The sequence below is a fragment of the Lepidochelys kempii genome, chromosome 7 (assembly GCF_965140265.1).
Source record: "Lepidochelys kempii isolate rLepKem1 chromosome 7, rLepKem1.hap2, whole genome shotgun sequence".
Taxonomy (NCBI): Eukaryota; Metazoa; Chordata; order Testudines; family Cheloniidae; genus Lepidochelys; species Lepidochelys kempii.
The window spans coordinates 76,549,043-76,562,307 of record NC_133262.1 but is presented as its reverse complement, the minus strand read 5'-3'; the positions used below and the strand labels follow the sequence as shown (position 1 = coordinate 76,562,307).

Here is a 13,265-nt window from a genome sequence, read left to right as displayed (position 1 = left end):
CTACATCCCAGAATGATGTTAACCTTTTTTTGCAACAGTATTATATTGTTGACTTATATTTCGTTTTGATCCACTATAATCCCCAGATCCTTTTCTGAAGTACTCCTTCCTTGGCAGTCTTTTGTATTTGTGCAATTAATTATTCCTTCTCAAGTGCCCATTTGTCCTTACTGAATTTCATCCCGTTTATTTCAGACCATTTCTCCAGTTTGTCAAGGTCATTTTGAATTGTAACCCTGTCTTTGAGAGCACTTGCAACCCCTCCCAGCCTAGTATCCTCTGGAAACTTTATATGTGTATTCTTAATGCCACTATCCAAATCATTTCTGCAGATATTGAATAAAATTGGACCCAGGACAGATCCCTGTGGGACTCCACTTAATATAACCTTCCAGCGTGACTGTGAACCATTGATAATTACTCTGAGTATGGTTTTCCAACCAGTTGTGCATCCACCTTATAGTAGGTTTCAGAGTAACAGCCGTGTTAGTCTGTATTCGCAAAAAGAAAATGAGTACTTGTGGCACCTTAGAGACTAACCAATTTATTTGAGCATAAGCATTCATGAGCTACAGCTCACTTCATCTTTCGTGAGCTACAGCTCACTTCATCTGATGAAGGTGTAGCTCACGAAAGCTTATGCTAAATAAATTGGTTAGTCTCTAAGGTGCCACAAATACACATTTTCTTTTTGCACCTTATAGTAGGCCTTCTCTTCTGTGTATTTATTAATGTGGCTCTTTTTTAATAACCTGTTTTATAAGAGAAAGTTTTTACCAAATGATTTTTACAGCAGTAGCTTTTTCATGGAGAGTCTTTCCAGAAACACTGGCTAAAAGCATCCTCCAGTCCAAAATAAATTAAATTATGCCTGCAAATGAGTCACAAACCAGTGTAAAATATATGCTTGGAAAGCAATTTAGTAATAGAGGTTTGACATTAAAAATAGTTTGAGTAATTTAAACAGTTGATGGTGCCTTTCAATGTAGGGGTCCTCCAATCCAAATCACTGCGAATACTATGCTCCTTGAGGAAAATCACTCAGAACTCCATATTAAGGTCAAATTGTGCCTTAAGTAACAGCAATGTAATCCCATTTTATTTTAGTGGATTTATTTAGGGTATGAATCAGCAGGGAATTTGATCTAAATTTGTGTGTAGGAAAGCAGAGATTATATTTACGAGACCATTTTATGCCCATCCCCCCCAGGTTGTGAAACATTTTCAGCATGTCTGCGAAATACATAGGATCTGATTTTTAGCTCTGCCTCAACCAAGCATTTGTTTTTGTTGATGCAATTTACTGTCCATAAGTAATGGCTCCCACATTAAATTCAAATACCAGCAGTATTGTCAACGCCAAGCATTCAGAAATCAAGTCAGGCCCCCAAACACCATGAGATTGATTTAAGAATCATGGGATTATTAATCTAATTTAAAATATTTAAAATAATGCATTTTATGTTCTTTTCTTTTGCCTGCTGGTGCCTGAGCCCTTAGGCTCACAGTAGCTTCACATTTTCAAACTTTTCTCTGGAACCATGAGGCCTAGAAACCAACTTTAAAAAAAAAAGAAAAGAAAAAGAAAACCTGAGACTCTTATGCAATCCCTTGATTCCAGTATCTGGGGCCTTAAGAAAAACACCAAATACCATGAGACTTGTGATAAAATCATGAGAGTCGTAATACTCTAGTGGCTAAGCATCTAAGGCTGTGTCTACACTACAAACTTTGGTAGACGCAAGTTACACTGACATAAAACCACAGTTCGTATATCACTTGTGCATTTGCATACTTGGTTCTTTGCATTGTCACTGTGTGCACTCACCAGGAGTGCTTGTGTCGATACACAGTGTGGAGCACCATGGTAGCTATCCCAGTGTGCAAGCCGCCAGCACACTGTCTTTTGGGAAGTTTTGGCAATGCGTGGTGGGGCAGAAACAAGACATGCAGGGGTGACTGGGAGCAAGGGGTCAACTTCCCAGCATGCAACTGTCCCCATCACATAATGTCATCTATATCCCATAATTTTCATGCTTTTTAAAAAAAATCCCAAGAACCCACGTGACTCACCACCCCTTGCTGTCTGCCACCAGTGACAGAAGCATCTAACCTGCACAGCTCTGCCCTATTGTGAAAAGAGTTGCAAGAACGGAATGCATAATCCTCTGGTATTTGCAGAGTCGTAGGAAGAATGGCATCATTGGGGAACTTGACAATTTCTTGGAGGACAGATTGCTGTGGTGTTACCTGGGGTTCTTTCAACCCAGAGCTCTTGGTAACTTTTACTCTGTGTGAGGTGGTGTCAGGAAATAAATCAGGGGAGACACGACCGTCCACGATAGACGGCTGACACAAACAGGACAACACAAGCATGCTTTCACTTAAAGCTAAACTTTACTTAGTCTCAAGCACTTATACACACGTCTGCAACAGGTTAGTAAAACATCCCCAACCCTTGATAATTACCAAAGCTGAGTGTGGCTCTCGAGTGGCACAGCGGTAATCCATCTGCCAGTGGGAAACACAAGAGGCATCCAGAGAGAGAGAGTCCAGTCCTGAAGAGTCCCCCTACCTCAAACTTTTCCCCCTTATTTATACGTTAGTAATAGAATGACATGTCCCTTAAAGCAAACTTGTTAAGTAAGCAGTTTCAATGGTCAAGTGAGAGGTTCCTTCTGATTATCAATTAACCAGGTGTGGGTTTTTCCAGAGTTTGCAGCCCTGAGGCCCCAGTAGACATTCCTGGGGCACATTCTGCTCTTCTAAGATGCATGTATCAGCAACTTCAACACAATTCTTATCCGGAAGGACGCGGGGTCAAGCTGCCCTCTCTGTGGCACCCACCCCGCTTGGTTAAACTGAGACTGCTGGATGGCCAATTTACAGCCTGCTGACTTGGCTGCTTTTAGCAATAAGCCATAGTGATTTTAGGCACTTTACTGGTTTGCCAAAGTCTCCCTATACAGTGGGACACATTTGGCACAAAAAATGAGTGTGTGCTAATAAGATTTGTGTAAGACACAAAGCTGGGAAGTATTGCCAGCATGGCATAGCCAAGATGATCTTGAAACCTGGAGTAACAGAAATGGAATTAAATGTAGTGGTGCAAGGTACAAGATCATGCACTTAGGTACTTACGTTCTGGTTTATAGCAAAAATTCTTGTTTTATCAGTGACTGTGGCAGAGAAAGACCTGGGTTCATTGGTCAATGACAGGATGACTATGAGCCATCAATGTGAGGCAACTGTGAAAAAACCTAATGCAATTCTAGGATGCATGAGGTGAGAGATTTCCAGTAGAGACAAGGAAGTGTTATTACTATTATACAAGGCACTGATGAGACCTCATCTGGAATACTGTGTGCAATTCTGGTTTCCCATGGTTAAGAAAGATTAATTGAAAGTGGAACAAGTGCAGTGAAGGGCTAGTAGGATGATCAGAGGAATGGAAAACCTATCTTCTGAGAGGAGACTTAAGGAGCTTGGCTTGCTTAGCCTAACCAGAAGAAGGCTGAGGGGAGATACAATTGTGTTCTATAAATACATCGGAAGGATAAACACCAGGAGGGAGAGAACTTATTGAAGTTAAGGGTCAATATTGGCATTAGAACAAATGGATATAAACTGGCCATGAACAAGTTTGGGCTGGAAATTAGACAAAGATTTCTAACCATCAAAGGAGTGAAGTTCTGCAACGGCCTCCCAAGAGGAGCACTTGGTTCAAAAAACTAACTGGTTTCAAGACTGAACTTGATAAGGGTATGGAGGCCAATGGCATGTGGCCTGTCTGCGGCTGCTAGTAGCAAATATCTCCAATGGCTGGAGATGGGGCACAAGATAGGGAGAACTCTGAGTTACTAAAGAGGATGCCTTCCGAGGTGTCAGGCTGCTGGGTTTCAGGGTCTGACTAATCACCGTATATAGGGTCAGAAAGGAATTTCCCCCCAGGTCAGATTAGAAGGGACCCTGGGTTTTTTTTGCCTGCCTCTGCAGCATAGGGCACAGATCACTTGCTGGTATGAATTAGAGGAAATGGTGGATTATCTGTAACTGAAAGTGTTTAAATCATGATTTGAGGACTTCAGTAACTCAGCCAGAGGTTAGGGGTCTTTTACAGGAGTGGGTGTTTGAGACTCTGTTGCCTGTGATGTGCAGGAGTCCAGAATATAAGATCATAACGGTTCCTTCTAGCCTTAAAGTTTGAGTCTATAAAACAATATGCATTGGGTGAGTGAGCTCGGAAGAGACAAGAATAAGAGACCACGTCAATATTATTTAAGGGAAGGGGAATTCTAGCTGCCTTGTCCTGATGTGGCTTTGGATCCTCATTCGTGCTAACCATGATTGTAAACTGTGCTCACACATCATGCTAGCACAGGCTGCTTCAGTGAGTGGGAAGCCCCGCCTCCGAATCTCTGCTTGGTTTCTTGCTGTAGTCTGTGCAGTACCATCGTCACACATCAAGAATGCTCGTAATACTCCATTATTTGGCAAAACATGTAGCAGCAAGAATATATTTTTCTACTGTAGGATGATCTAGCAGTATATTTATCAGATTTCTAAGATGCAGGTAGACAGGAAACTCCAGGTTATCTCAGAATCAGCACATTTAACTGTATCCTGATCTGACCTCTCTAGATTTATAAAACCAGGTTTGCAGACACTTTACTACAGGGTTAATCTGGATTTTGCTATCCATTCCTCTTTCGCAGAAGCAGTTTCCATGCCGCTCATTTAAAAATCCTCTGTTCGTTTAGCACCCCTTCCTTCCAATTCAGATTAATTTTTTTCACAACTTCCCTTGGAGTTTGGCTATCAGCAGAATTTGTAAGAGACAACTGAAGAAAAGTCTCATGAGAACCTTAATTGGTCATCCCTATTTGAAGTAATAAACACAACATAGTGTATAAGGAGCAGACTGCTAATAAATGTTTAAAGAATCAGAATACCAAACACTTGTATCAATGTGCTAGAAACCCCAGTTGCTATTTAACAGCATAGTTGTAACTGCAGAGTGCCTGATCCCTTTCTGAGACTCTCCTGGCAACCTGTGTTCATATATTCAAAGCACTGCTGGATGGGCTTTGTGGTTTGAGAGTGTTGCAGGGCTAATCCCTCTGGTTCTTTGATTATGAGCATGTGCAGAGCAGCCCAGCGTACGGCATGTGCATGTAGAGCTAACACAGAGCCTTGTGTTGCAATGCCATGTTTCCGTATGTGTTCCAGCAACTGAAAAACATTTGGGGAGGCTGCCTGCTTTATTGACTATCTGATGTTTTCTTGTTTCTGTTTCAGCATTCAGGATCATTCCTTCAACAATACAGCATTAGCAGAGTAAGTGAATAAATATATATACCTGTACCATTAAATAAGAATATGTTAAGCAGGGCAGAGAATAATCTTAAATACTATTTCCAAAGTGAAAAAGCTTTTTGTAACATTTTATGGGGCACGGTCTTCTGTGATTTTAATATTTATTGAAAATATGCTGAATATGATATAAAACAATATTTACATATGGTTAACTATCCATTAGCAATGGGGTAGCATTATGAAAGAATATCTTTGTTGCTGTTTTCTGCCTTATATATCTTACATGTGTTTGAATATATGATTGTATGTATACTGTACATCTCATGAGAAAATATTGCTAATTCTTCTTACTGATGATCATGACAAGCAGAAGTGTCAGTTTTCTAAGAGCACATGGGCTATGCTTACTGTCAGCATTGGCAAAAAATATTTGTTAAGCATGTTTTGAGCAAAACACTACATTATTTAGACAGGTTCAGTATCTGAATGCAGTTTCCCTTTGCAATTAATGCAGTAAACTTTTTACACGCACTTTCCCCCCACTTTGGTTTTAAAGAAATATGTTTTGGCTTTTTATCTTAAGAAGGTGGACAGACAGCAGAACAGTAGAAAACATCGTAAAGTTACAAACACTGAGATGCCATTAACAATTTAAAAATTAAATATACTTCTGGTTTTCCTTAAAGGAACATGCTTTAATTTCAGATGTGATTATTCTGTATTATTCATTGACATTAGTATAGCTCTTTTTGGCTCTGAAAAATATGCATTGTGACCCTGTTTGTGTATTTTATCCCCAAATTTCACACACACTTGATTATATTTCAGAAGACTGCTCAGCTAAATTGTGGCCAGCAGTTTGTCAGAAGGGAGATAATTTTATAGATTAGCTTGCATGTAAGGTACATTTCACATTGCCGAAATGCTGGGAATAAAAAGCCTAAGTTGATTATGAGCTGTTTGCTAAAATGTTGCAGGGGATATTATATATTTTGAAAGCAGTGGAGGTTGTAACTCAGTTTGAGCAATCCATACGTGCTGTCAAACTGACTAGAGAAGAACGGATGTAACATTTTTCTAGGGGTCCAAACACCTTTAACCTCCTATATACCTCTCTCTTTGCTTCATGTATGTATTTTATCCCATTTTAGTAGTGCTACAGTAATCAGCATGAAATTAAATGGCATAAAAATCAGAAAATGGTTTTTAATATTATTTTTAATTAGTTTTGCCACTATACATTTCTACCTTTAAATGCTGTATTGTGGGACAGCGAGGTCTAAAATGAAGGACAACATGTGGGACTTTCCAAATGAGGGACGAAGTAGGACATCACATTTTTAATACTTTCCCCACCCCTTCTCAACCTCAGTCCTTCAACGGCTCCTTTCTCTTCCTCAGCCTCAGGGCTTCCCCCTGCCTGTGCACATCTTTGCCTTTCCCCTGGTCATGCCACTAGGACCAAAGGTGCAAGTCTTTCTCTGCCAGGCTTCCTGTCACCATCTAGAGGAAGCATTGCAGAGAGGCCTGCTTTGTAGTGCCAGTAAGCCCCACACCTCCTGGGTGTGGTGTTCTGTTCCATCTAGTGGGGGTGGGGGAAGAGACAGAGAGAGAGAGATTGATTTGATTGAGCTACAGCCTTCGCTAAGAGCTGGTTGGCTTTTAGCTCATGTAGTAGAGGCTCTTGCACTAAGCTCCAGAGGCCTCAGGTTTGATCCCGATGACCAGGGTCTTGTCGGCGTTACAAGCGGGGGCTTGTCCGGGATTTCAACTGGGAAGTCTCTGAAGCTCGGAACGCGCTTCCTCAGCTAGGGGAAATATGTAACCCACACACCACCTGGGTGTGGTGTTCTGTCCCATCTAGTGGCACCGAGACCACTTAGAGGTTGAGTCTGCTCTACAGCCTTAGCTAAAAGCCAAAGAAAAGGACTACTTGTGGCAGAAATAAATTTGTTAGCCTCTAAGGTGCCACAAGTTCTCCTTTTCTTTTGAGAATACAGACTAACACGGCTGCTACTCTGAAGCTAATAGTCAGTTGCCTTTTAGCTCATGTGGTAGAGGCTCATGCACTAAGCTCCAAAAGCCTCAGGTTTGATCCCGCCCGCCGACGACTGGGGTCTGTTGGCGTTACCCTTCCTCCTCCTTTTCCCTATTGGCAGTGCTAGTGTATGTGCACAGCAGCCACTACTGCAGTGGGACCTGGTGGCAACCGGGCGGAATAGCAGGTCCTTGGTCCAAAGGCATCTGAGAAATGGTATATCCCACTTAGTGTGGGGCACTGGAGAAGTTTGCTAGAGCACAGTAGAAACAGAACCCTGTTTTCACATCGAATTTGTCCTTTTTTTCTTTATTTTTAGCAAGTTGATAAACCCTGGGGGCTTGAAACATTCTTTTAAAAAACCTGCTTGGGCCAGAATTGTCAAACTTGGGTGCTAAAGTTAGACGCTTTTATCCCTACTTACGCATTGAAATAAAAGATGGCAGATTTTCAGAGGTTCTGAGAACACACAGCTCCCATTGACTTCAGTGCAAATTGTTCATGCTGCGCACTTCCGAAAATGAGGTCACTTCTATTTAGCAGAGTAAATGAGGATCTAGGTACCTAACTTTAGGCATCCAATCTTGGTCTTACACTCTGAAGCACAATTCTGTTGCAAGGGGCAGATGCTCCAGAATCCTACAGTACACAGGACCTTGATATAAAACATCAAATTTCACTTTTTTCCAGGGACCTTTCTCAAGATAAGCCAAAAGTCCAGAGCTGCCAGTCTCCTTGTGGACTATATGTGCATCTGGTGAATGAGAAGTTACTGTTTATATCGGGGTGGTCAAACTTTCTGGCCCAAGGGCCACATCGGGGTGCAAAACTGTATGGCGGGCTGGGTAGGGAAGGCTGTGCCCCACAAACAGCCTGGCTTCCACCCCTGCACCCTATCCGCCCCCTCCCACTTCCCGCCCACTGACTGTCCCCCTCAGAACCTCCAACCCATCCAACCCACCCTGCTCCTTGTTCCCTGACTGCCCCCTCCTTGGACACCCCCCCCCGCCACTCCCTGTCCCCTGACTGCCTTGACCTATCCACACCCCCACCCCCTGACAGGCCCCCTGGGACCCCACCCCCATCCAACTCTCCCTGCTCCCTGTCCCCTGACTGCCCCCCCGGGACCCCCTACCCAACCCCCCCACTGCTGCGCACCACCGCATCATGCCACTCAGAGTGGCAGGAGCTTTCAGCCCCACTGCGTGCGTGGCGACGTGGCTGCAAGGGGGAGAGAATAGCAGGGGAGGGGCTGGGGATTAGCCTTCAGGGCTAGGACCTCAGGGGTCGGGCAGGACGGTCCTGTGGGCTGGATGTGGCCCCCAGGCCGTAGTTTGCCCACCTCTGGTTTATATGCATGTCTTAAATATCATAGCCCCAAAATAGATACAGCTTTCCAGGTCCTCGGAAAGGACAAAGAAGGAACAAATCACAATACATCCACTAAATCCCACATTCTTTGGAAAAACAGTACATAGGAATTGCCATATTGGATTGGATCTGTCCATCTAGTAGCTCTGCTGTCTCTGATCATCTGGTGCCAGATGTGTCAGATGAAGGTCATTAATGGAATAACCTACCATTAAGGGACATCTCCCTGCTCTTAAAAAAAATGCTATATAGTGTAACAGTGGATATTTTCATTTTCCATGTAGTGCAATGCACTAATCCTTTTTAAAATCCTGCTAGGGTCTTAGCCTCAAGCAATATCTTGTGACAGTGCATTTCACAGATTAACTTGGTATTTTTTTTTAAACAACATTTTTATCAGTTTTAAATTTGATACCTTTTAATTTCATTGCCCCCTTGTTCTTATGAGCTGAGTAAATAGAAACACCCAATTGTCTTCTCTATGCTATTCATTATTTTGTGTATTTCTATACTGTCCCCCTGGATTAACAGTCCTCATCATATAATGTTCACATAGGTGTCTTATAATTCTGTTTTTATTTATTATTTCAACCAATTACCTGTACTGAAGTAAAGTTCAGTGCTCTGTAGTTCACAGGATCACCCCTGAGCAAACTCGGTGGAACCAACACACAGGGGATTTGCTTAGTAGAGGGGAGAATCCCCAGGGCGTTCAGTTGATGTATGTATGCTGCATCTCTCACAGTCCCTTCATGTAGGGGATGTTCCTGGTGAAGAGAGCCATGGCCATGAGTGCCTACATGCTCTGACTATTCTTGGCTGTCAGAGTGGTCCCTTAGAGCCACAGAGAGCCAGGTATGAGTAAGAGCAGCTCAAACTGGCCACCAGAACAGGAGAAATGTAAAGATGGTATAAAGCTACCTTTTCCTCTGGGTCTCTGTTCCCGTTACAAGCTTAGCTTGGAATGGAGAAACCAGGCCAGTGTAGAGCTTCTATTCAAAGCAGGGTGGAAACCCTATCTACTGGCATTCTTAATTGATTCAGATATGCCCCAGCCAAGCCACACAACCTCCCCACCCAATAATTGCTCCTCTCCTAAACCGGTCCAGGCCTCTCACTTATTTTAGTCTCCTGTGGGGAGCTTTGGTGGCATTCTGCTCCCTTCTGGTGTCTTCACTGGGCTGATTAGCAGGGCCATTCCACCTCTGTCAAGGAACATTATTCCTCTCTATCTCCTCTCCTTGTGTTCTCCCATCTCTTTCCTTTCCCTGATTTTCCCCTTCTAAGTTCCCAACTCCTATCCCCAAATTTTCCAACTGATTTTTCCCTTCCCAATTTTAGATGAAGATTTCTTCTGGCAAGTGGCTTTCTCCCTTTAACACTGGTTAGCTGGAGAGTGGCTCTCAGGGCCACTCCCCTACCAGTATCAAACCATAGGAGAATAGAGGAGGCAATACTCCTCTGACAACAGGAGCTCTATGGAGAGGCTTGCCATTGGAACTGTTTCTGCAACTGCAATGTATTACTCAGTATACATTGCTTCTCTTCCTTGTCTGCAGTTCTATAGGCAGAATCCAAGCATGGGGGTCATACTCATGCCCAATCAAAGGCGCTCAGTAATTTTAAAGAGAAAAAATATTTTTTCCTTTTAAAAGAAATGCACTCAAGGCATCCTCAGTGGGTGCGTTTATTAACTCCTCCCCCTCTCGCCCCCCCTCTAAAAAATAGGTAGGTCAATGTAGGAAGTGTAAACAGCTTGAGAGAGTATCCCTTTAAATAATTTCATCATCAGCTTGCCTGTTGATAAAGATACCAGCAGAAGACTGGCAGGGAGAGGAGCATATTAAAATCTTACCATCAAATTGCCATGCGGGGATACACGTTTATCATTTAACGTGTTCTTTCCAGAGCCAGGCGGCTTTCGTCAATAATTAATTAATCAATTGAATTACAGGTTGCTTCCCACATAATGAATAGATTCTTCTGCCAGCTAGCATCAAGTAATCCAGGCCTGTTAAGTGTTTGTGCAGTGTGAGTATGAGCAGAGGGTGAGGAGAAGGGAGTGGGGGGGCTGGGAGGGGCAAACATTTGTCCAGAATTAATAGAATGGAAGGTAGAATCTTCTTTATATCAGGGTCTAGATGGGAAGAGAAGCCCCCATTGTGCATTGCAGTTTGGATCAGCAGATTGTCTTGCACTGAGCATTGCAAAGTTAATCTATACTTGATGTCATTCTGAATCTCTGGTCAACAGTTGGGTATTTAACTGTTTTTAACTGTTTTTTCGGCATTTTCTCCTTATTATGCTAGTTTTGCTTTAGGAATACTTAATTCTATTGAGATTTGATCTCAATGTTTTGGATTATTTTTCACCTCAGTAATTTAATTTATACTGGGATTTTTTTCCAGTAGCATTACAAAGGCCAACTGCTCTACAACTGTTAATTTCTTTAATAGGTCTTGGAGGAAAAACTGCACTGGTGTGTTAATTACTGTTTATAATACTTTGAGCAAAGTAGGCTATTAGCAATTAAAAAGGAGGATGTCTCCTTTATTTTCTACAATTTTTACAGTAGAAGCTGCATTTTATTTCTAGTAAGACAAAGGAGAGAGAGCAAATGGTGTATCTAATTCTGTAGAAAATCAGATTTTAAAATATCACAACAAACTTTGCAAACAGAGAAACTATGCCATGAATTGACTTCAGTTAAAGCTTGAGAAAGAGGAATGTTTAGAGAATTGTACGTGTCACTTCAAACTGACCAGTTTTGTTACTGAAAAGATAAAGTGTACAACTGGCAGAAAGTGAATAATGATTTTATATCCATTTTCAAGGTGTGAAGAGGATACAGAGTCTGTACATGAAGACCAAGCAGCAAACTCCATCCACAGGTATTTACTCTATATCTTATCTGAAAACCCTTGGCAAGGGATCTGACTTTTCTCTTTCATCCCCATCTATCAGGGATCATCTGTTAATGGTACCCAAAAACTCAAGGAACATCATCGCTGTGAATAAAAATTCTTCTAAATTACAGAATAGTTTAGTTTAAGTATTTTTGCGATGAAAATCACCCACGGTATATTTGTGTATTTCTGCTTTTGGACAACACAGCTTAACATTCCAGACAATTTAAAATTTAGACAATTTAAAACCAACTGTGTTTCAATATATTTATAGAACTGTCCATACAAGAGAGAGCAATCCACCCAGTAACAATAATAGCTACCCTGGACCAAACTTTCTATCCACAACCCATTTCCCTGGGGGAAAAGTTGGGGTTCGCACTGTGCCTACAAGGTTAACACATCCGGGCTCTAGTGAGCCAAGCAGGGAAAAGCTGGTTCATTAGCTGGGGTCCCAACACAGAGAACGCTGTGTCAACAGACTACTCTCTATTAAACTCCTGAGGGGCTCCAACTGAAGCATCTCTGATAATCTCAGCTCTGGGAGTTCAGACAGGGAAAGAGGTGATCTCGCAGGTAGTCAGGTCACAGATCCTAGGGCTTTATTGGTTAAAACTGACATCCTGGCTTCTATCTGAAAACTGGCAGCCAGTGTAGAGTACAGAGCATGGCCAGTAACCTATTCTCTCATGATGCACTGCTTAATAGGTGGGCAGCCCTACTCTCTCACTAGCTTAAATTTCCGAATGGTTTTGATGTGTAGTTCTATACAGAGTATATTAAAGGAGTCTAACCTCGAAGTAACAAAGGCATGGATAACTACAGCAAAGTCTGCATCTGGGTAGAAAGGTTGTACTCTGCTTGCCAAAGATGGAAGACTTCTGTCCTAGCCCCAGCTTTTACCTGAGCTCTCAAGAGTGTCCCAGGGTCTAATTAAACCACCGAGACTGTGAGTTGCTGTTCTGCATGGTAACCCTTTCCTGCAATCGGGATTCTGATATAATTTTCACCAACTTATCCAGCTGCCTCCCACAAACTACCAACCTTATCTCATTTTTTTTTCTGGACTAAGATACGGGGTTGGGGTGGGGGAAAGGAGTGTGAGTGGTGGATGCCTTCCTCTAGGGAGTGACAATGACTGCCTGTGAGGGAGTGGAGGGAAGGGCAGCAGTATGGCTGGGAACATGTCTGGAAGCCCACGAGGTAGGAAAAATGAGACTGGCATGCTTTCCCGCCTCTCAGCTCAAAACCTAGCCTACTCTGGCTGTCCAAATCCTACTTCATGTGCCCTTCTCTCTCCCTTATTTCAATAGACATGGAGGAAATCTAGTAGCCCATAGGAAAGGTAAGAAACTAAGTGGAAAGAGCAAGAAGATATGAAAGGAGGGGGCAGGGAGTTTGCAGAAAGAGGTCATGGATGTAGGAAGGAACGGTTTGTGTGAGAAGAAAGACCAAAATACTAGAAGAGCTACAGCTCTGCTAAACTAATGGCTTCCGAAGCCTGTGGCATTAGGTGATTATATGGGAAAAGATGCTTTTGACTTTTAGTAGGGAAGGCAAAAAGTAGCATCTCTAAGGCCATGTCTATGCTACAAACATTGGTTGATGCAAGTTATGTTGGCATAAAGCTGCCA

General features: G+C 42.5%; 1 protein-coding gene and 1 long non-coding RNA gene across 8 annotated transcripts in view; one reads left to right on the top strand and one right to left on the bottom strand.

Moving 5' to 3' along the window:
- LOC140914767 (uncharacterized) overlaps positions 1–2,594 on the bottom strand; it is a 30,696-nt gene extending 28,102 nt beyond the window's left edge. Inside the window, exon 1 of the long non-coding RNA XR_012159976.1 lies at positions 2,470–2,594. This is a non-coding gene — a long non-coding RNA (uncharacterized lncRNA). The remainder of the gene's footprint in view (positions 1–2,469) is intronic.
- Positions 1–13,265, top strand: part of FAM13C (family with sequence similarity 13 member C) — a 200,954-nt gene that overhangs the window by 98,197 nt on the left and 89,492 nt on the right. For all 7 annotated transcript variants that reach the window (XM_073353371.1, XM_073353370.1, XM_073353373.1 and 4 more), the window contains 2 exons: positions 5,299–5,337; positions 11,560–11,616. In XM_073353371.1, the coding sequence (XP_073209472.1) occupies positions 5,299–5,337; positions 11,560–11,616 (96 nt within the window). The remainder of the gene's footprint in view (positions 1–5,298; positions 5,338–11,559; positions 11,617–13,265) is intronic.